This window comes from Anopheles merus, chromosome X, assembly GCF_017562075.2.
Source record: "Anopheles merus strain MAF chromosome X, AmerM5.1, whole genome shotgun sequence".
Classification (NCBI taxonomy): Eukaryota; Metazoa; Arthropoda; class Insecta; order Diptera; family Culicidae; genus Anopheles; species Anopheles merus.
In genome coordinates this window covers 7,632,323-7,649,924 of record NC_054081.1, presented here as the reverse complement: position 1 = coordinate 7,649,924, position 17,602 = coordinate 7,632,323, and the positions used below count along the sequence as shown (strand labels likewise).

General features: G+C 50.8%; 1 protein-coding gene across 10 annotated transcripts in view; it reads left to right on the top strand.

Moving 5' to 3' along the window:
• The first annotated feature begins 6 nt into the window (after positions 1-6).
• LOC121587889 overlaps positions 7-17,602 on the top strand; it is a 30,034-nt gene continuing 12,438 nt past the window's right edge. For 8 of the 10 annotated variants that reach the window (XM_041905206.1, XM_041905196.1, XM_041905186.1 and 5 more), the window contains exons 1-18: positions 7-1,608; positions 2,661-3,276; positions 3,356-3,423; positions 3,497-4,625; positions 5,677-5,777; positions 5,855-6,076; positions 6,180-6,381; positions 6,473-6,942; positions 7,598-7,615; positions 9,395-9,548; positions 9,626-9,749; positions 9,838-11,083; positions 11,754-11,956; positions 12,018-12,545; positions 12,619-12,952; positions 13,128-13,355; positions 16,196-16,311; positions 16,531-16,755. In XM_041905206.1, the coding sequence (XP_041761140.1) occupies positions 897-1,608; positions 2,661-3,276; positions 3,356-3,423; positions 3,497-4,625; positions 5,677-5,777; positions 5,855-6,076; positions 6,180-6,381; positions 6,473-6,942; positions 7,598-7,615; positions 9,395-9,548; positions 9,626-9,749; positions 9,838-11,083; positions 11,754-11,956; positions 12,018-12,545; positions 12,619-12,952; positions 13,128-13,355; positions 16,196-16,311; positions 16,531-16,755 (6,696 nt within the window). In that variant the 5' untranslated portion in view covers positions 7-896. The remainder of the gene's footprint in view (positions 1,609-2,660; positions 3,277-3,355; positions 3,424-3,496; positions 4,626-5,676; positions 5,778-5,854; positions 6,077-6,179; positions 6,382-6,472; positions 6,943-7,597; positions 7,616-9,394; positions 9,549-9,625; positions 9,750-9,837; positions 11,084-11,753; positions 11,957-12,017; positions 12,546-12,618; positions 12,953-13,127; positions 13,356-16,195; positions 16,312-16,530; positions 16,756-17,602) is intronic. The other 2 variants (XM_041905222.1, XM_041905215.1) reach the window with 2 other exon arrangements.

Here is a 17,602-nt window from a genome sequence, read left to right as displayed (position 1 = left end):
TTCATGTCAAAGGTAAAGAGCGCTCGCTCATTACATTGCCACAACAGCCTGATGTTGTGAGTGTGTGTGTGTGTGTGTGCCATAAAGCATAAAATCGATAGGAAATGCAAACGCGCCGCTTGTGTGCCCGAACGCCCGAAGCAAGCGCGTATGTGTGTGTGTGTGCCGCACACGCTTCCGGAAGAGTATGGGGCCGAAGTTGCGGGCTCTGCCGCTGTAAGTGGAGCAACATCATAAAATGGTAATGTCTACCATTTTTTATTTGCTTTGTTCTTCTTCCTCCTCCGGAGCGGAGTTTGTCCAGCGGGCTCCTCCGGCCACTAGCGTTGAAGAACGCGGCTTGGCTTGGATATTCTGGAGTGGTGCTCGTTGCCAAGAAGGAAATTTGAAGGAATTGGACGTCCCCGTGCCCGGCACACACACACACACGTATAGGGACTTGGCAGTGGGTTCAGGGTAATGTTTTTGTAGTTGCTGGAGAGAGACCTATTCCCGTGTTCTGAGACATTACAGTCTGAGACATTGCAGTCTTCCGGAGCCAGGCTCTAAAAGGACGACATTGTTTGAGCATTTTGAAGAAAAACCCCCGAATAGTGTTTGCCTACTTGTGCATCTGTGTTCACTGGCCTCCTCCCCACCCCTTCCCACCTCGTGGTTTCCTCTCCCCTGGTGGAGCATCGTTTACGTCGCAAAAAAAAACCTGAATTTCTTTGCTGGCTGCTTTCAACCGCTTTAGATATCGTCCTCCGCTTCCGGGTTTCGGGTTGTGTGCGTCTGTGTGTGTGTGTGTGTGTGTGCGTGTCTGTGTGTGTGTGTCTAGAAGTGGGGTGCCGTAGCTATGTGCTGCTGCTCGCTGGTGCCGCCCGTAGTGCCAACAGTGTGAAGCGGTGCAACAAATGAAGTGCGTAGCGCGAACGGTGAAGGTGGTGGCGGCGGCCGTCACGCTGGCACTGCTGCTGCTTGCCGGCCCGGCCGCCCCGAACGGTGCCCCCCGGCCCGCCTACCCGGGGATGCAGCTGCTCAGCGAGTCCGTGCACGACGAGCGGACGGCGGGAGGCGGGGGCGGCGAGCTGCTGCTGACGAAGGGCCCGGGGGGCGAGGGCCCGGCCGCGCCGAGCCCGCTCGGGCTGGCGGGTGTGCTGGTGCCGCGGGACAGCCTGCTCTACCCGGGCGGCCGGGAGTCGATGGCCGCCGCCCAGGAGCAGGAAGAGGAGGAGGAGGATGAGGAGGAGGAGGAAGAAGAGGAGGAAGAGGAGGAAGAAGAAGAGGCGGAGGCGCAAGAAGCTCTGGCAGAGGAGGAGGAGGAGCAACCGGAACGCAATGCAGCCAACGAGGAGGAGAACCTGCTGGAGGAGGAGGAGTCGACAGAGGAGACGGGGGAGAGCCGGCGCTTCCCCACCTATTACCTGCGGCCCGGGCCGGCTGACGCTGACCTGCGGCGACGGTCGAACCCGTGCGGGTCCGGCATCGTGGAGCAGCTGAAGTCGGCGGAGCACGTCGTGCCGGTGCGGCGCAGCCCGGAGGAGGAGGACAACAACTTCTACATCGACGTCAGCCACGAGCTGCTCGAGACGGGGCCGGGCATTGTGCCGCGCGTAGTATACCGAGGTAAGCCGCAAGCATCATCAGTGCTGCAAATTGTCACTATCACTGTAATAAACAAAGCTGACTGAAACGAAATCCATGTCAGCGTCATAAGTCACAACGATGTGTGTGCCCAATGCATGCTTCGTGACATTTTAGCAACCAACGCTTGGTCAGTCACTATGTCATGACATTTTTTTTAGTTTGATCAGTTCTGTAAAATATCACTGACATAGTCATGACAGATTCCGGCTGAAACCAAATCATTGTCAGCGTCACGAGCTCTACTGTGATGATCCGAAGTGATACTCAAACAGTTGGTGCGACCATCACATGCTTGGTGACATTGTGTGCAAACAACTATTGGTCAGTCACTTTGTTTTCGTGTCGTGATGATCACCGACAGAAAATGTCATGAGTTCTGCAAAATGTCACTGACATAGTCATGACACATTCCGGCTGAAACCAAATCATGTCAGCGTCACGAGCTCTACTGTGATGATCAGAGGTGAGACTCAAACAGTTGGTGCGATCATCACATGCTTGGTGACATTTTGTGCAACTAGCTCTTTGTTTTCGTGTCGTGATGATCAGCGACAGAAAATGTCATGATCAAGTGAATGAACAAGAGTTGGATGCTAAACAAAATGTCACCATGCATTAGATTGGTCCACCAAATGTTTGAGCTTCACCTCTGATCATGTCAGTGATCACGTTCACAACGTGAGCCGATATGAGTCTCGTTTCAGTCCTGAGTGTTGGTGAGTAAAATCAGTGGCATTTAGCAGCACTGTTCATAGCTAGAAAAAAGTCATGATTATGCTTGCGAGGGCATTAAGCTCCGCTTGTCAGTCAGAATAACACGTTGGACTCAAGCACTCGCATGTCGTGTTCGGCATATCATAACGCACTTTCATTGATTATCAGCAATAAGCATCAAGCCACCACGGATATGCTCATTGTTTTCGGTGGTGATCATCGCGTGATGCTCATGACATTTTGCAGCACTGAAAGCATATCCTTCCTCTTGCAGTTCAATCTTTTTACACACCTTTTGCACTCTCTCATTCCCACAGTGGAAGCGAGACGCTCGCCGGACACGGAGATACGCGACTTCTACGTGGAGTCGCTCGCCGGCGATCCGTACAGCTACGAGCAGGTGCCGGGGCGCCCGATCGGCCAGTTCACTGGCCACCGTGCGCACGGCAGCCATCACGGGTACAGGCAGGGCCCGGAGGACGCCGACAGTCTGCCGCGCAGTACCTGGATCGACGATATGGAGATAGACTGGCTGCATCATGCATTCGGCGGGGCACAGCAGCAGCACAAGCAGCAGCGCGTTATATTCGGCGAACCGTCCTATCCCGGGTATTTCGAGGCGGATAGCAACCAATACCCGGCCCCTCGGTCATCGGGCGACGAGGAGGAGGAACAGGAGGATGGCGAGCCTGGAGCTCTGGAGGACAACGCGCTCGAGTTCGGCAGTCGGAAGCGGCCCCCGGGCGGCAGACGGACCCACCGTGGATGTCCCCGCCACGTCTGGAAGCATGACGGCATGTACGGGGAGCGAGCGACGATCAGCTGGACCGTCCCGGAGGTGCTGCCAGCACACGGGACGGCCAATTTTAACGACAGCGGTGGTAGTGGGACAGCCACCGGGGCGCAGAAGCCGCAGAACACTATTTACTTTAGGTGAGTTACGGTTAGCGTTAGCGTTAGCGTTAGCGTTACAAGTGATTGCAGTACGTTGATAATTTGCCTTGCATTTCAGAATACTTTATCGTACAATGACTAGTTACGTGATCTATGAACTGATCTACACAATGGTGCTTTTACAAGGTGGGTAGTCGCAAATGCCATCTCAGGCCCATCTCACAACTAACCCCGGGCCTCTGCCGCTCTCTTCCCGCAGAGTGTAGCTTATATCTCAGGCAGGCGCAGGGCACGATCGCTTCGAACAGGCTGCCGGCCGGCTACCAGGACTGCCGGCTCGTCTTTCCCACGCGCCCGACCGTGGCCCCGTCGGAGGAGCTGCCCGGGCTGCTGGTGCAGCTGACCCGCCTCAACACACCGTGCCGGGGGGGCGGATTCCTGCGCTTCCTGCCGGACCCGACGGTCAGCCCGACCGTCGGTGCCCCGCCGGCCGGTGACGGCGAGCCCGGTAGCCCGCCCGCCACCGCCATATCACTGTGCGGCAAGCTGGAGGAGCTGCCCGCCGCAGGCCGAGCCTTTCACTTCCAGTCGCACCGCAACACCACCCTGTGGCTGCACCGGGCGCCCCTGTTCAGCCTGCAGTACCGGCTGGTCGACTACTGCTACAACATGACGCTGCGCGACCAGAACGACACGGTCCGGCTGCAACCGGGGTCGGCCCCGCTCGACTGCTACTTTCGCATCCATCTGCCGTACGGGTACCGGGTGGTGCTGCAGCTGCTCACCAACGGTCCCTCCACCCTCAACGACAGCCGGGGCGAAGCGATCGCGATCGCGCTCGGCACGGTCGGCGAGCAGGACGGCGGCAACGCCGAATACCTCGCACCGATCCGTTGCTCCTCGATCGGCGGTATGCTGGTGGCGGTCTACGAGGACGCCCAGCACCGGTGGACGGCGTGCGTCAATGGGAGTGCGGCGCCGGCCCGCTACCTGCTCACCACCACCGGCAACAGCGTGGTGGTGAAGGTTAGCAAGCTGCCCCAACCGACTGCTGTGCAGCCAGGGATCGGGGCCTCCGGTGCGCCGGGCCCCCCAGCATCTTCGCCTTCCTCATCACCCCTGTCATCCTCATCATCCTCGGCAGCGCTGCCGGCGCCGGACAACGGCACTGCGACGCTGCTGTTCGAGTACCGGGCGAACCCGATTGAATCCATTACTTCACGTTGTGCCTTCGGTTGGATAGCAACCACGCAGTTCTGCATTGCCCCGGTCGAGCGGCGGCTACCGTGGCAGGAGGCGGAAGCGGAGTGTAACCGGCTCGGTGGCCATCTCATGTCGATACGCTCGAGCGAGGACCAGCAGCTTATCGACCAGCTGCTGTTTAACAGGTTAGTGCTGTGCTTCACGAATCTTTCGTAAAGATGCATTCCAAGGAAAGCTTCAGTGCTGAGTTAATCTCGCATCTCTAAAAGTTCCCATGAATCTCTTAGGTCTCATGAATCTGCAAAGGTTCATATCAATATTGAAAGAGTCATCATTGAATCTGTGATAGAGTTATGAATCGGTAATGAATCATATACATCTTGAATCTTAAATTTTTAAGGAGTTCAAAGTCAATCTTTAGATATTCACGATTTTTCCTGGTTTCATATCGGAATGAATAAATCTTCGGAAATTCGTGAATGTTTGAAGATTCATAAGAATCTTTATAGGTTTATATATACTATATGTATTTATCAATTCCTGAATCTTTGGAGCGTTATGAATCTTAGAATTTGAGATCCAGATTCATTGAATTCGTTTGAGAATTCATTCAGAACGTAAGTCGTAACAGCTCACGCGACCTGAGAGGTCTTTGCGGGGCATACAAATTCAGCTTTTCTAGCAGGTAGTCAATGTCCACGCAGAATAACTTCGCGACAAAAGTAACCTATAATGTCTGGCGTGTATGTTCTAAGGTTTGCAGACCAAGAAGCATGCACCGTGACAAGTAGTCTAATTGTTGTGATGACGGCCATTCTAATCGATATGGTGCTATTCTGGAGAATATTTTTTGTATGCTTTCTATCCTAGCTGTCCTAGACTCTAGGATGGATCGAACCAATGCGGTATATAATATTTTCACACATATTGGATCTTTTATCTCAAGCGTTTGCCTGATTACAAATCCTAGCATCCATCTGGCTTTGGTAATTACAGAGTGGTAGTGCTCGCAAAAGGTTAATGATGAATCACAGATCACACCAAGATCTCTGACTGATGACGCGCGAGACATAATATCATCAGCATAAAGTAGGACAGAATGTTTCGGGAGCATAAGAGTCACATCGTTTATGTAGAGTGTAAATTACAGCGTCTCCTTGTTGCTACCTTGGGGAACTCCAGACGTTTCTGACGTGCTGATGTTGCTAACGTTTCTTCCCCTCTTTTCTTGAACAGCCCCGGCTACAAAGACGACAATGCGTACTGGATTGGTGCGTCGGATCTCATCGTGGAGGGTGACTTTCGGTGGAACGACAAGTTTGCCTTCACATACTCGAGTACGTCGTGCAAAGTGATGGCGCCACTAGTGTGTTCGGTTTCACTCATCGCACTATCTCTCTCTATCCTATTGCAGACTGGTTTCCGGGCTGGGTGCACCAGGAAAACTACAACCGGCAGCCGAACGACGACGGACTGAGCGGGCAGGATTGTGTGGAAATTCGGCGCCACTTTCAGATTGCAGCGAGCGGTGGCCAGACCGTCCCGACTGTGAGCCCGCTGACACTGTCGTACATGTGGAACGATCGGAACTGCGACGCCCGCAACTACTTCCTTTGCGAGCGCATGATGGATGAAGGTAACACTTGTTGTTGGGGGGAGGCTACGAGTTCCTGTGGGATCTTCGCTTGATTAACCCGTAACACCTTACATACCTTGTCTGCTCCCGTGCCCTTTCCCAGAGCTACCGGAGCGACTTTGGAACGAGTCGGAATGTAACGTTACCGTAACGCTTAGCGCGGAACGTCCGAAGGCAACGGTGTGGAGTCCGGGCTTTCCGCAGCAATATCCCGACAGTGTTGACTGCTACACGCTGATCCAGGCGCCGGTCGGGTACCGGGTGGTGCTGGACTTTGAGGAGATGGTGCTAGAAAACGAACCACTGTGAGTGAACGTCTCGGCGTCTCTCGGTGCCTCTCAACCATCAGACGATGATGTCTTTCATCTCAACTTTAACCCTTTCTCTCCCTTTAAGTTGCTCCTACGACTACCTTCAGCTGGTTGAGCCGGACGGGATCGGCCCGTACGTCCCGTCCAAGTCGGCGAAGGACTTTTCCAGCACGGTGCTGTTTCGCTTTCGCAACTCGCGCCACAGTGGTCGGTACAGTGCGGCTCAGCATCGGCGCAAAAGCACCAAAACGGGGGGCCAGAGCGCGCCGGCCACCGGCGATCCAGCCGGTGGTGAGCAGTCCGGGCCGCCCCGGACCGACATCAGCTTTAACGTGCCGAGCATCGTGCTGCAGCCGAGTGACGCCCGGTACACGAGCAGCCTGCCCCTGCCGGAGCTGAGCCTGGGCAGCGTGCCGCGCAAGATCTGCGGCGACTGGAGCTCGAAGCTGAAGCTGCTGCGCTACGTCACGGCGGGCCCGTCGCTCGGCGTCCGGTTCGTGTCGGACTACTCGAACAACTATGGCGGCTACAAGGCGAAGATCTCGATGGAAAACGGTAAGTGACGACACGGACACAGATACACGCACACACTACCTGCACACTCAGCTTCGATAAGTAGTGTCGTTTCCGATAGTCAGTTACCCAACATACCTCCCCCCTTTATTCGCATATAGTGAACCCTCTAGTCGTCACTCTAGGGGTGGTAGTTCCCAGTCTGACACTGTGTCTTTCGTTTCGGCCGAACCGTCCCCCACACCCTAGGATGCGTTTGCGCTTTCGGTTTGTTTTTGTTTTCAGTTTTTACTACTGGATTAGATACCTCAGTGCTCCACACACAGCCCTGGCTGGTTTGTTGTAGATTTTCGATAGTACCCTCTCTTATAGAGCACACACTTACAGTCAGAGCTATGTGCATCTGTTAGTCTATTTTGCGTTCATCATAAGGTCTTGTCACGTTCAAAGGGAGTGGAGATTATCTCTTTAGGAAGTCGACCCTGCGTAAATTATCGTTTTATTTGCGTCAGCAGTTGTGCTGCACAATGATATCTCATTTGAAAACAAAACAAAAACAGCTCAAAACCAAACAAATATCAAACTACACGTAGAAGCCGTTCAGGCGTTACGCCAAAACAAAAACAAACGAATCTTACCAAATGTTTAGCCCCAGTATGAGTACCCTAAACTGAAATACCTGTCTTCAAATGCATAGGAAGGCCGAGGGCACCTGGTAAGTGCAAAACCACCCCTACGTTCGAACCACGTTTCGCTGCCTGCGGCTACCTAAAGCTCTATAGTTTCCGGATTTTGAGATTGCGATATTACGTTATGGCGTTGTTTATCTTTTTGTTTTGTTTTACTTCTTGGTTGTTTGAAATTTGAATTGTCTCTGCCTCTGATTCTTTACACTTACATATCTTTACAAGATTTTAAGACTTGCTTGCCTTATGCATTCGTTACTTTTTTTGTTTGCGCAACGTGTTTTGTTTTCGATGCCCTTTTGTTGATGCCTCTTGTTTCAGCCTCGTCCAGTCAACTTGACACCGTTTGTTGGACAATGCATTCGACAATCACGAGACTTCTGGAATCTTTGAAGCGTTACGAATGCATAGATCGAACTTTTGAGCTTCAACATCAATGAGATACTCGGCAATTCTCGAAAATGATTGTCAAAATACATGAACTACTTAGAGTTCAATTTCAGGGTTTCCCATTGTTTCCAATAAATCTTCCTTTCTTTGTAAAGTGATCTCTCATAAGGCCTGTCTGTTAAACTTCATATCAAATAAATTCCACAAAGCATGGCAACTGTACAACGCATCATTTACACTTTCGAGCTTCTTTGTAACACTTTCAAGCTTCTTTGAAGGATTATCGAATCGATCTAGACTTCAAGAATATGCGATGATTAAGAATGTTTTCGAAGTGTGCGAAGCTCTTTGCAGATTCCTGTGTTATTGAAGATCTATGCATCTCCAAATCTGGAATTAAGAACCTTCTTAATCAAGATTATATTAACCGAAGATTCGAGATTCACACTGAGTTCCAATCCATCAATCAGAGTATCCGGCTCATCCATTCATATCCAAGACTCATTCAGAAGCGTAAATCTTTGTGAGAATCCTCCCAACACTGTATCATCTAGGTGTCATTCTGTGCTTGGCAGCTCGTTCGGGTTTGTCCTTCCCCGTTTAGTTGCGGAAGCGAGTCAAAAAATTGATGCTGGGCGCTAGTGTTCATTTCACCGTTTTTTTTTGTATTCATTTTGCTCACGTATTCAAGCTACACAGGCCGCGATTACATTTGTGTTGCGTTTTGGTTTGATTTTCGCGTTTACGTAGGTGCGTCGCATTCAGTACATGGATAGGGGGCGGGGAAGCGTTATGAAACGAATAGCAGAGTATGGCTAGTTTTAATCTATTTGTGTGTGTGTGTTTTTTCATTCTTTCGTTTCATTTTTGCAAGCGCTACAGCACTTTTTGTGTTACGCTCCCGTAGTACGCATCTTTGCTCATAATTTAAACGAATTTAAATAATTTGTTAGAGTTCCCATTTCTGTTCCTTTGTTTACTGCTGCACACACACACACACACACACACTCATACATACTTATACAACATTTTAGAGTTTTGCATGCAGACTAACTCGCGTCAAAGAACGCTTTCGTTAAGCGTGTTTGCTAGTTTTTGACAACTCTCTGCTGTGTATGACAGTTCGTAGGAGGTTCTTTGCCATTGCGCGTTTCTTAGTAGTGTTGGTTCATTAAGCTGCTTCCGAGTATCGTAGTATCGTGTATCGTGCACACACACACACATACACTTCGTAATCATGACAGCAGCAGATAATACAGTCGTGCGGGCGATACACGTTCGATAAACGAATCAGTCACTCACTGAGAGCCTCTACGGGTACCACTGCTCCGTTCCGCACTCCCTCCGCCATTCACAATACCCGCAATACATGCTGTTATTGTTGTTGTTGTCTCTGAAAATCTCTCTGGCACACTCAGTGACATCCGAGTGCCACGACGAGCGGTTCAAGGCGTACAACAACTCCTGCTATCTGATCATCTCCTACCCGGACGTGGACTGGACGACGGCCCAGCAGATTTGCCGCGGTATCGGGGCACAGCTTGCCTCTATTTCCACCACGGACGAGCAGAGGTAGGGCTTCTGCGGCGGCTTCACGAGTTCGGCTTGGGCATGCAATGATTCACGAGTGGTTTCTTCCCTTCCAACAGGTTCATCACGTCCAACATTCGCAACAGCCTCGACTATACCCCGCGCTCGCTGTACTGGGTCGGGGGCGAGATCACCAACACGGGCAGCCTGGAATGGGTGGATGGTGTGAAGCTGCTGTTTGAGGTGCCTGTGTCCTTCCTTGCGTCTCTAGCCTCCGTAATATGTGTTTTTTTTCATTATTAACTTTCTGTCCGTTTTGCACCATTTTTAGGGTTGGTTGCCAGGCCAGCGGCCTGAGAAATCGGACCCGAGCAAGCTACCGTCCTGCCTGGGGCTGCAGTGGAAGGTCTCCCCGACGCCCATGATATCCTCCGGGCTGCACTGGACCGCCCAGAAATGCTCCACGATCGGTGGGTACGTGTGCAAGAAGCCGCGGCCCCGTCTGGACGAGACGATGGTCCGCAACCAGACGCTGACCGGCACGGAGGGACATCTGTTGTCACCGGGATACCCGAATCCGTACCCCGCCCAGACCGACTTCTGGATACGGATCGTGGCGCCAGAGCACCGGCGCATCATCATCCAGTTCCAGAAGCTGGACCTCGAGCACCAGGACGAGTGTCTGTACGATTACATCAGCCTGCAGAACTATCCGATACAGCCGAATGCCAGGGGGGCGTACTCGGGCGCAGCCTCGAGCGGCGAGGGGCCTGTCCCGTTGGCCGACTACTTTCACGGTGGCCACAACGGCAGCAGTGCGAAGCAGAAAGAGCACAGCAGTGCCCCGGCGGCCAGTCAGCCGATGGACGCAAAGAAGCAGGTGCCGGCCTTTCCGGACGGCTGGGACAATCGCAACCCTCAGCCCGGTACAGTAAGGTTTCAGCGCCGCATCCGGTACGTGAGCAGCGGCCCGGGCGCCGAGTTTGCCGGTGGCGAGCCGGTGGATGGGGCCGGAGATCGGGAGGCAGCCGTCAACCTGCTCAACCCGGGCACGCTGCTGCCCGATCCGCTACTGCCGTTCGACGAGCTGACGCCCTCCTTCCTGCCGTACGTGCGCTGGTGCGGCACGCACGACAGCAACATGGCCCGGTTCAACTTCATCTCGACCGGCAACGAGGCGATCGTGCGCTTCCATTCCGACTTCTCAATCAGTGGCACGGGCTTTTCGGCAACGTGGAGCACGGTCGATATGGCGGGCTGCCCGCTGCAGACCATCACCTCGAAGGAGGGCTCAATCCGCAGCCCGAACTATCCGTACTTTCTGCTGAACAACGTCGACTGCACGTACGTGATACAGGCCCCGTACGGGCGGCGTGTCTGGCTCGAGTTTGTGCTGACCGATCTGGCGCAGGACGCGACGCTGCTGGTCGACATTGCGGACGGTCCGTTCGAGCCGTTCGCCGACGGATCACACCTGAACGACGGAGTGTTCGTGAGCAAGGGCGAACGGCTGGTCGTGCGGTTGCGGACGGGCGCCACCCCGCGCGGGAAAGGGTTCCACGCGAACTTCAAAACACGTGAGTGAGGGGTTTTTTCTTCACAGTGGGCAAATATCTGAGCGGATCTGAATTGAGGAATTGAATGTATGGCCGGAATCTTTACACTTTTCAACCAACTTCTGAAATCCTAGAAGATCTTCAACTGATCATTGAAGATACGTTGAGCGCTCCTAAATCCAGCTTGGCTGGAATCCTCACACTTTCAAATCAACTTGCAAAGCTCATGCATTCCCAAGAGATTTTCAATTGATCTTTGAAGATTCGTTGAGGGTTCCCAAATCAAGCTTGGAAGCAATTCTCACACTTTCCAACCAACTTAAAAAACTCAGGAGATCCTCAATTGATCTTTGAAGATTCGTTGAGAATTCCTAGATCAAACTTCATTCCTGAATGGATTAGTTCTAGTGGAAGGTTTGCAGTCTTTCATCACACAAAAGTGAAGAAAGAACGTGAACTATCATTTGTAGAATCTCAATAATCTCAGACATCGAAAATACTGTGGAGAATCTTTAATTTCCAAAAAAATCCCTAATGAGAGATTCTTAGGAGTTCAAAGTTCATCAATTTCCAGCGGTTCAAACGATCTTCCAAAATCCCTAATTCTGAGCAATGAGAGACTAGACTCGCTTCGCTATTCGAAGTAGCGCTAACTTCCTGTATGGTGCTGCTTGCCTGTTGCTCTTTCCAGTGGCCCACGTGAACGAGCAGCGCTACATAACGCTCTCGAACAAGACGACCGGCATGCTGTACTCGCTCAACTACCCGGAAGCGATGCCGTACGATGTCGACTACACGCAGCACCTGATCGCACCGCTCGGCGAAGTGATCCTGCTGGAGCTGTACGGCGTGGGCTTCAGCCAGCACGGTTGCCATCAGGCCGGCTTCATCGAGGTAAGCAACGACAGCAGCGTACCAGCGTACCACGGTATCTGTCACTGCCCTGCTGTTCCAGATCTACGACAACTACACCGACAGCAACGGCACACTGTGGCATCTGTGCGAGCATCACGCGACAGGCAAACCGGCCGGTGTGGAGCCGGAACCAGCAAAGCAGAGCGGCCTGGAGTACACCCACTACCCAGCGGCGCACGGTACTGCGGCCAAGCTAAGGCAACCGGTCGGGGCGGGGCAGCACGGGCTGGGAAAACCGGCGCCGATCTACATCACCTCCTACCTGAACACGATCCACATCCGGCAGCGAAACGCGAACGGCTCCGGCATCCGGTTGAACGCGACCGTCCGGCTGCAGGAGGACGCCGGCTACAAGATGAAGCTGATCTCGAACACGGACGAGTGGGTGGAGAGCTGCCGGCCGAACCCGTGCCAGTACGGCGGTAAGTGCATCAGTGCGGGCCCCGGGCACAGGCGGGGCATCTGCCAGTGTTACGGCCACTTTACTGGGCGCTTCTGCGGCCTCAACATCTGCGAGCTGGAGCCGTGCTTCTTCGGCAAGTGTGAGCTAACGCCCACCAGCTTCAAGGTAAGCGAGCAGTAGTGTGCGCGCGGCTTGGTAGCAGTTGTGTAACCTGTGTCCAACGTCTGCCCCTTTGCAGTGCAACTGTCAGCCCGGGTTTGTCGGGGTGCGGTGCGACCAGCGCCAGAAGCCCTGCGCCGACAACCCGTGCGAAAGCCGGGGCGAGTGTTTCGAGAAAAACGGGGGCTTCTTCTGCCGCTGCCACGCCTGGTGGGAGGGCGCCCGGTGCGAGAAGCGCATGATGCACATACCGTACAAACCGCTGTCGGAGCGGATGCTGCAGGAACCGTTCTGGCTCGGGCTGATCACCGTGTTCGTGGTGCTCGCCGTGATCGGGCTGGTCTGGTGCGCCAAGCGCCACTTCCCGGAGAAGATCGAGAAGCTACTCGCGGACGATACGCAGCTGAATCGAAGTAAGGTTTTGGGAGGGTGCACTGGTCCCACACCTGGACCGACGGAGAGACGTGTTTTTTATCTCTCTTTTTCTCTTTTTCTCTCAATTTCTATTTCTCTTCTCTCGCTTCGGCTGCTCGATCCACATTGTTTTTTTTATTTTGTTTTGTTATGTTTCGGGTCCCTCCTTCGCAGGCACCTTCCCGCCGCACCATCTCAACACTGCCTTGCGCGAGCAGCTGCAGGCTTCCGCCGGTACCGTTTCCTCCTCGAACGCCACTACCCCCGCATCGCACCGGACAATCTTTGGACGATTGGGTATAAGAAAACCATCCATATTGAGTCTCAGCAGCCCACAGCAAGTTGGAGGGGCTACCGCTAGAACATTTTCTTTAGATGATCTTTTACGGCCCCCTCCTCGACGTAAGACAGACAAACATATGATAAATTAATTAACCGAAAACACAGCACCAAACCAAAACAAAAAAAAACCTTAACCTTTTCTTGAACAATGTTTCAACTAACAAATAACCAAAACCAAAAAAAAAAGGCAAAAACTTCTACTCAAACTCTTTGCCGAACCTCCAAACACCTCAAGCTGTGTCTGTTTAGTGCCTTGCCTCACGATAATGTAATCTGTAATTGCTAACGTTTCATCTGCTTTACTCGCTATCTACTACACTATCTCTTTTGTACATCTCGCTCTCACTGCTCTATGTCTGTCTCTGTCTCACATATATACACACATACCTATGTACACTCTATTTCTCTACAAATATAGCTCAATCTGTCTGTCTGTCTATTTTTATCTCCATTTCATTGTAAACGCATTGTACAGTATAACTCCCTGGTTGAATGATTGGACTGTATTGGCTGTTTCTAGCATTATACTTACAATTATAAACGGAAACAATATAACTCCATCATTTACCATCCCTATTTACACCACCCGTTTACCCTTTCCGCAAACAAAAACAAACTAAGCTAAACACTCTCTCTCTCTCTTATTCACTCTTAAAATAGAACTGTGTTGTGTGTTTCTTGCACCATGCTGTAACTTCTCAGTAGTCATTTTGTGGCAAGTGAAAACTAAAATCACTTACCACAACCTGTAGGCGTTACGATAGCGATCACTACTACTAATACTGTTTGTTTTGTTTTTGCCGCACCGTAATGATAGCAGTACCAGTAGCTGGCAAGCATTTCAGCTGCGCTCGTAGACATTCCTTCCTAGCGAGCTTCCCTTCTGATTCTAAAAATCTGGTTGGTAATAAACAATTTCACAATTCGCTTTTTTGCGAACGCCCTAAGCGGCGACTGAGTCACGCAACAAGCTCTCTTTTACACTTTGAAATGAATTGGCAAATAAACATAATCGACCAACTAATGGTTGATTGCATAATTGGCTGCTAACAGGATACTAGTAGAAAATCAAAATAAAAATAGAAACACAGGTGACTTGAGTTAGTTTATACTAAGTGTTGGGTCATGAGTAGCGATGATAATAATCACTCATAACAGTTTACTCATAACTAGACTTATTGACACTTTGTCATTATTGACATTCAACTTGCTATTCATTGTTTTGAGACTCCACCCACTCTGAGTTGCCAGATGGCGTGAAGAGTGGGTTGAAGCGCAAAACAGTGAGTCCCTAGCCGTAATGAGAGACTAAAGTACAAAGAGTGTTCAATAACTCTCCACACTGACATAGCTTCATTGCCTTTACTGACAAGATTCAAAAACTTGATTTCTAATTTAGTGTAAGTAATTTAATCCTAGTTGAGCTACATTGAGTGCGTGAAGCTAAGTGGAGCGAGTGGGGCTGAATAGTGTTGGGTAAATCTGATTCATATTCATGAATCTGAATTTCGGTTGGAAAGATTCATGAACCTCAATGATTTAATAATTTCGAAAAAATCATGTATCTAGAATCATGGATCTAGAAAGATCATGGATTTGGAATGATTCATGAATCTAGAATGATTCATGAATCTCGAAAGATTCACGAATATCAAGGGATGTATGAATCTCAAGGGTCTCAAAAATTGCATACCAAAAGATTCAAGGAGCTTTGTTTCCTCTTATTCTTCTTCTTGGCGTAATAACCTACGTGATCATACTATCCTATACAGGTTTTCGAGACTTCTTGGCAAGTACCAAGCAGCCGGATAGTTTGTTTTACTACGTGGAGATGGTTCATGTGAGACCTGAACCAACGACTTACATATTGTGAAGTCGAATGAGTTTATCAATGTACTATGAGATCGTAAATATTCGATATTAAAAAAAAACATACATCACTAAATATTCATGAATCTCTGGAAAATTATAAATCTTGGGTGATTCATTAATCCCTGAAGATTTATGAACCTTTGAAGATTCATGGATCTTTGAAGATTAAAGAATGTTTATAGATTAATAAATCCTTGGAGATTAATGAATCTTCGGAGACCCCATTCGAGATTTGAATCACTCATCGCTGAAGATTCATATGAATGAATCCAAACACTAGAGCTGAAGTAAGGCTAGCGGAGCTACACTCAGTACGCGGACTTCCAAAAAAGAAAGCTCACGCCTGTCATTAGTAGCGAGTTCTCTTCCTAGTCTAAGAGCTACTCTTCACAAAACACTAACCCGGGAGTTTCCTTAGCCTCCTCGCCACCACTCACGTGAAAGAGCTACCTGACCCAACACTGGTTGATACGATCCTACTCTCACTCTGTAAAATAGTTCCTATCTATCTCTATATCTTTCTCTCTCTCCAGCACACTGAGTAGTATAGTGAGTTGTCTGTTTTTGCTCTTGCCATTCGTACCGAGTCCTTGGTAGCTAGTGAAACTGTTACCCCACTGTTCGGCATCCGGTTTGTTCCCGTTCTTTCCGGTAGCGTTACACACAGGGCACTCGCAACGCCTTCAAGTACCTCTCCCGCCTTACTGCTCTTCGTGTTGCATTCCATTTCCGACTCAGTACGCAACCTAGTAGCCGCATGGTTTGCCCAATTTTCCTTCTCAGTAGTTCGTTCGTTCCATGAGTTTCACTACCCAAACACACACACACACACAGTTTCCCTCTTTCCTGTCCTTCTTCACCTCCAACCACACCTCTCCACACACCCCACTCCCGATAATGCGGATAGCAAAAAAAAAAACACCTACACTCGTCCTCGGCAAGCGCAGAAGCGGAAAACATCTGACCAATCTTTTTCTTCTTCCTTCCCTCCTAAACCCCCCGACACCCCCGCTCTGCCCCGCGTCCAGGCACACCATCGCCACGGAAGAAGCGTAACAACTCGACGCCAACGAAGAAGAACGTCAACGAGAAGAAGCAGATACTGCAGCAGCTCGTGTCGCCCGCCCAGAACGCAGCCACTAAAGTCAGTGTACTAAGCGCTTAGCGCGTGCTAGTGTTGCTTTGGCAGAGTGCGAACAGGACACGCACCGCAATCTTCCGCACTGTCACAGCCTACTAATCAATCAATACACTCTTGTTCTTTCTCTTTTTCTCTCTCTCTCTCTCTCTGTCTCTTTTTGTTTTCTCTCTCGCTCTCTCTCGGGTTTTTTGTCTTTCGATTCTTCGCCCCTCTGCCCTGCAGGTCAGCCTCGGCGAGCTGATCCAGCTGTCCGAGACGCGGCTGAAGGCGAACTACGCCGAGTCGGAGGCCGGCCTGAAGGAGACGACCTTCTCGGAGAACTCGCTCTCGGTCACGTCGATGGTGCGCCAGATCTCGGACCCGAAGCTCGAGAAGAAGGTCACGTTCGCCCGGCTGCTCAGCAAGGTGTCCGCGGAGATGAGCTCCGGCTCGGAGGACCTAGCGAATGTGAGTAGCGCTTGCACGCCACCAGCATATACATATATGCGCTCCACCTTTGCCTACCCCGTTTTCCTTTCCCCTCGTTTAGCCCAGCATATATTTGCTAAATATTTGCGGTCCGAACCAAAACAAAAAAAACGAAACCAAAAAACTACGTAGTACGATTGTGTGTGTGTTCCAAGTTGCAAGTTTTAGTTCGGTTACGGCTATGGGTTTAGCTCTTGTGTTGTTTTACTTTGTTTTTCGTTTTCCATTCGTGCCACTGTTTTAACTGGCAATTTCTTTCCTTGGTTTCGTGTTTGGCGTGGTTTTTTGGGAAAGTTTCGGTACCCTCCCCTCCCCTGTTGCTCGCTTCCCAAAACTCCCCGCTGTGTTTACTCATGTTACTATACTCATCATCCGCTTCAAACGTCCGGCTTTTTGAACGTTTGCTCCATTTAGGCTTGGTTTTCTGTTTCGTTGTAATGTACAATTACTAACTCTGCTAACTACTGTAACTAGTGCTGTTAATGCTACTATTACCATTCATTCTCTATACTGGCTACTGTGCCGTACCTATAGTAATATCGATTTCTAGGGGGGCGTTAAACCCCCACCACCCTTCTTGAGTTTGTTTTCGTCAACTGTCACCGTCACGTCGACACGTTAACATGTACTACCAATTATTACTCACGCAATGTCATCATCTCCCGCGAGGTTGTTGCTTTCGAACGCTGTGCAGTTAACTCCCCCCCTTCAAAAAGGATGCATCGGTCTGTAGTCCCCTTTCCCGACACTCCCCAAAGGTTGTGAAGACCCTGTCTGCTCCCAACATTCCCAGAGGGTGATCAAGTACTTTGGCTAGTTCTCGTGG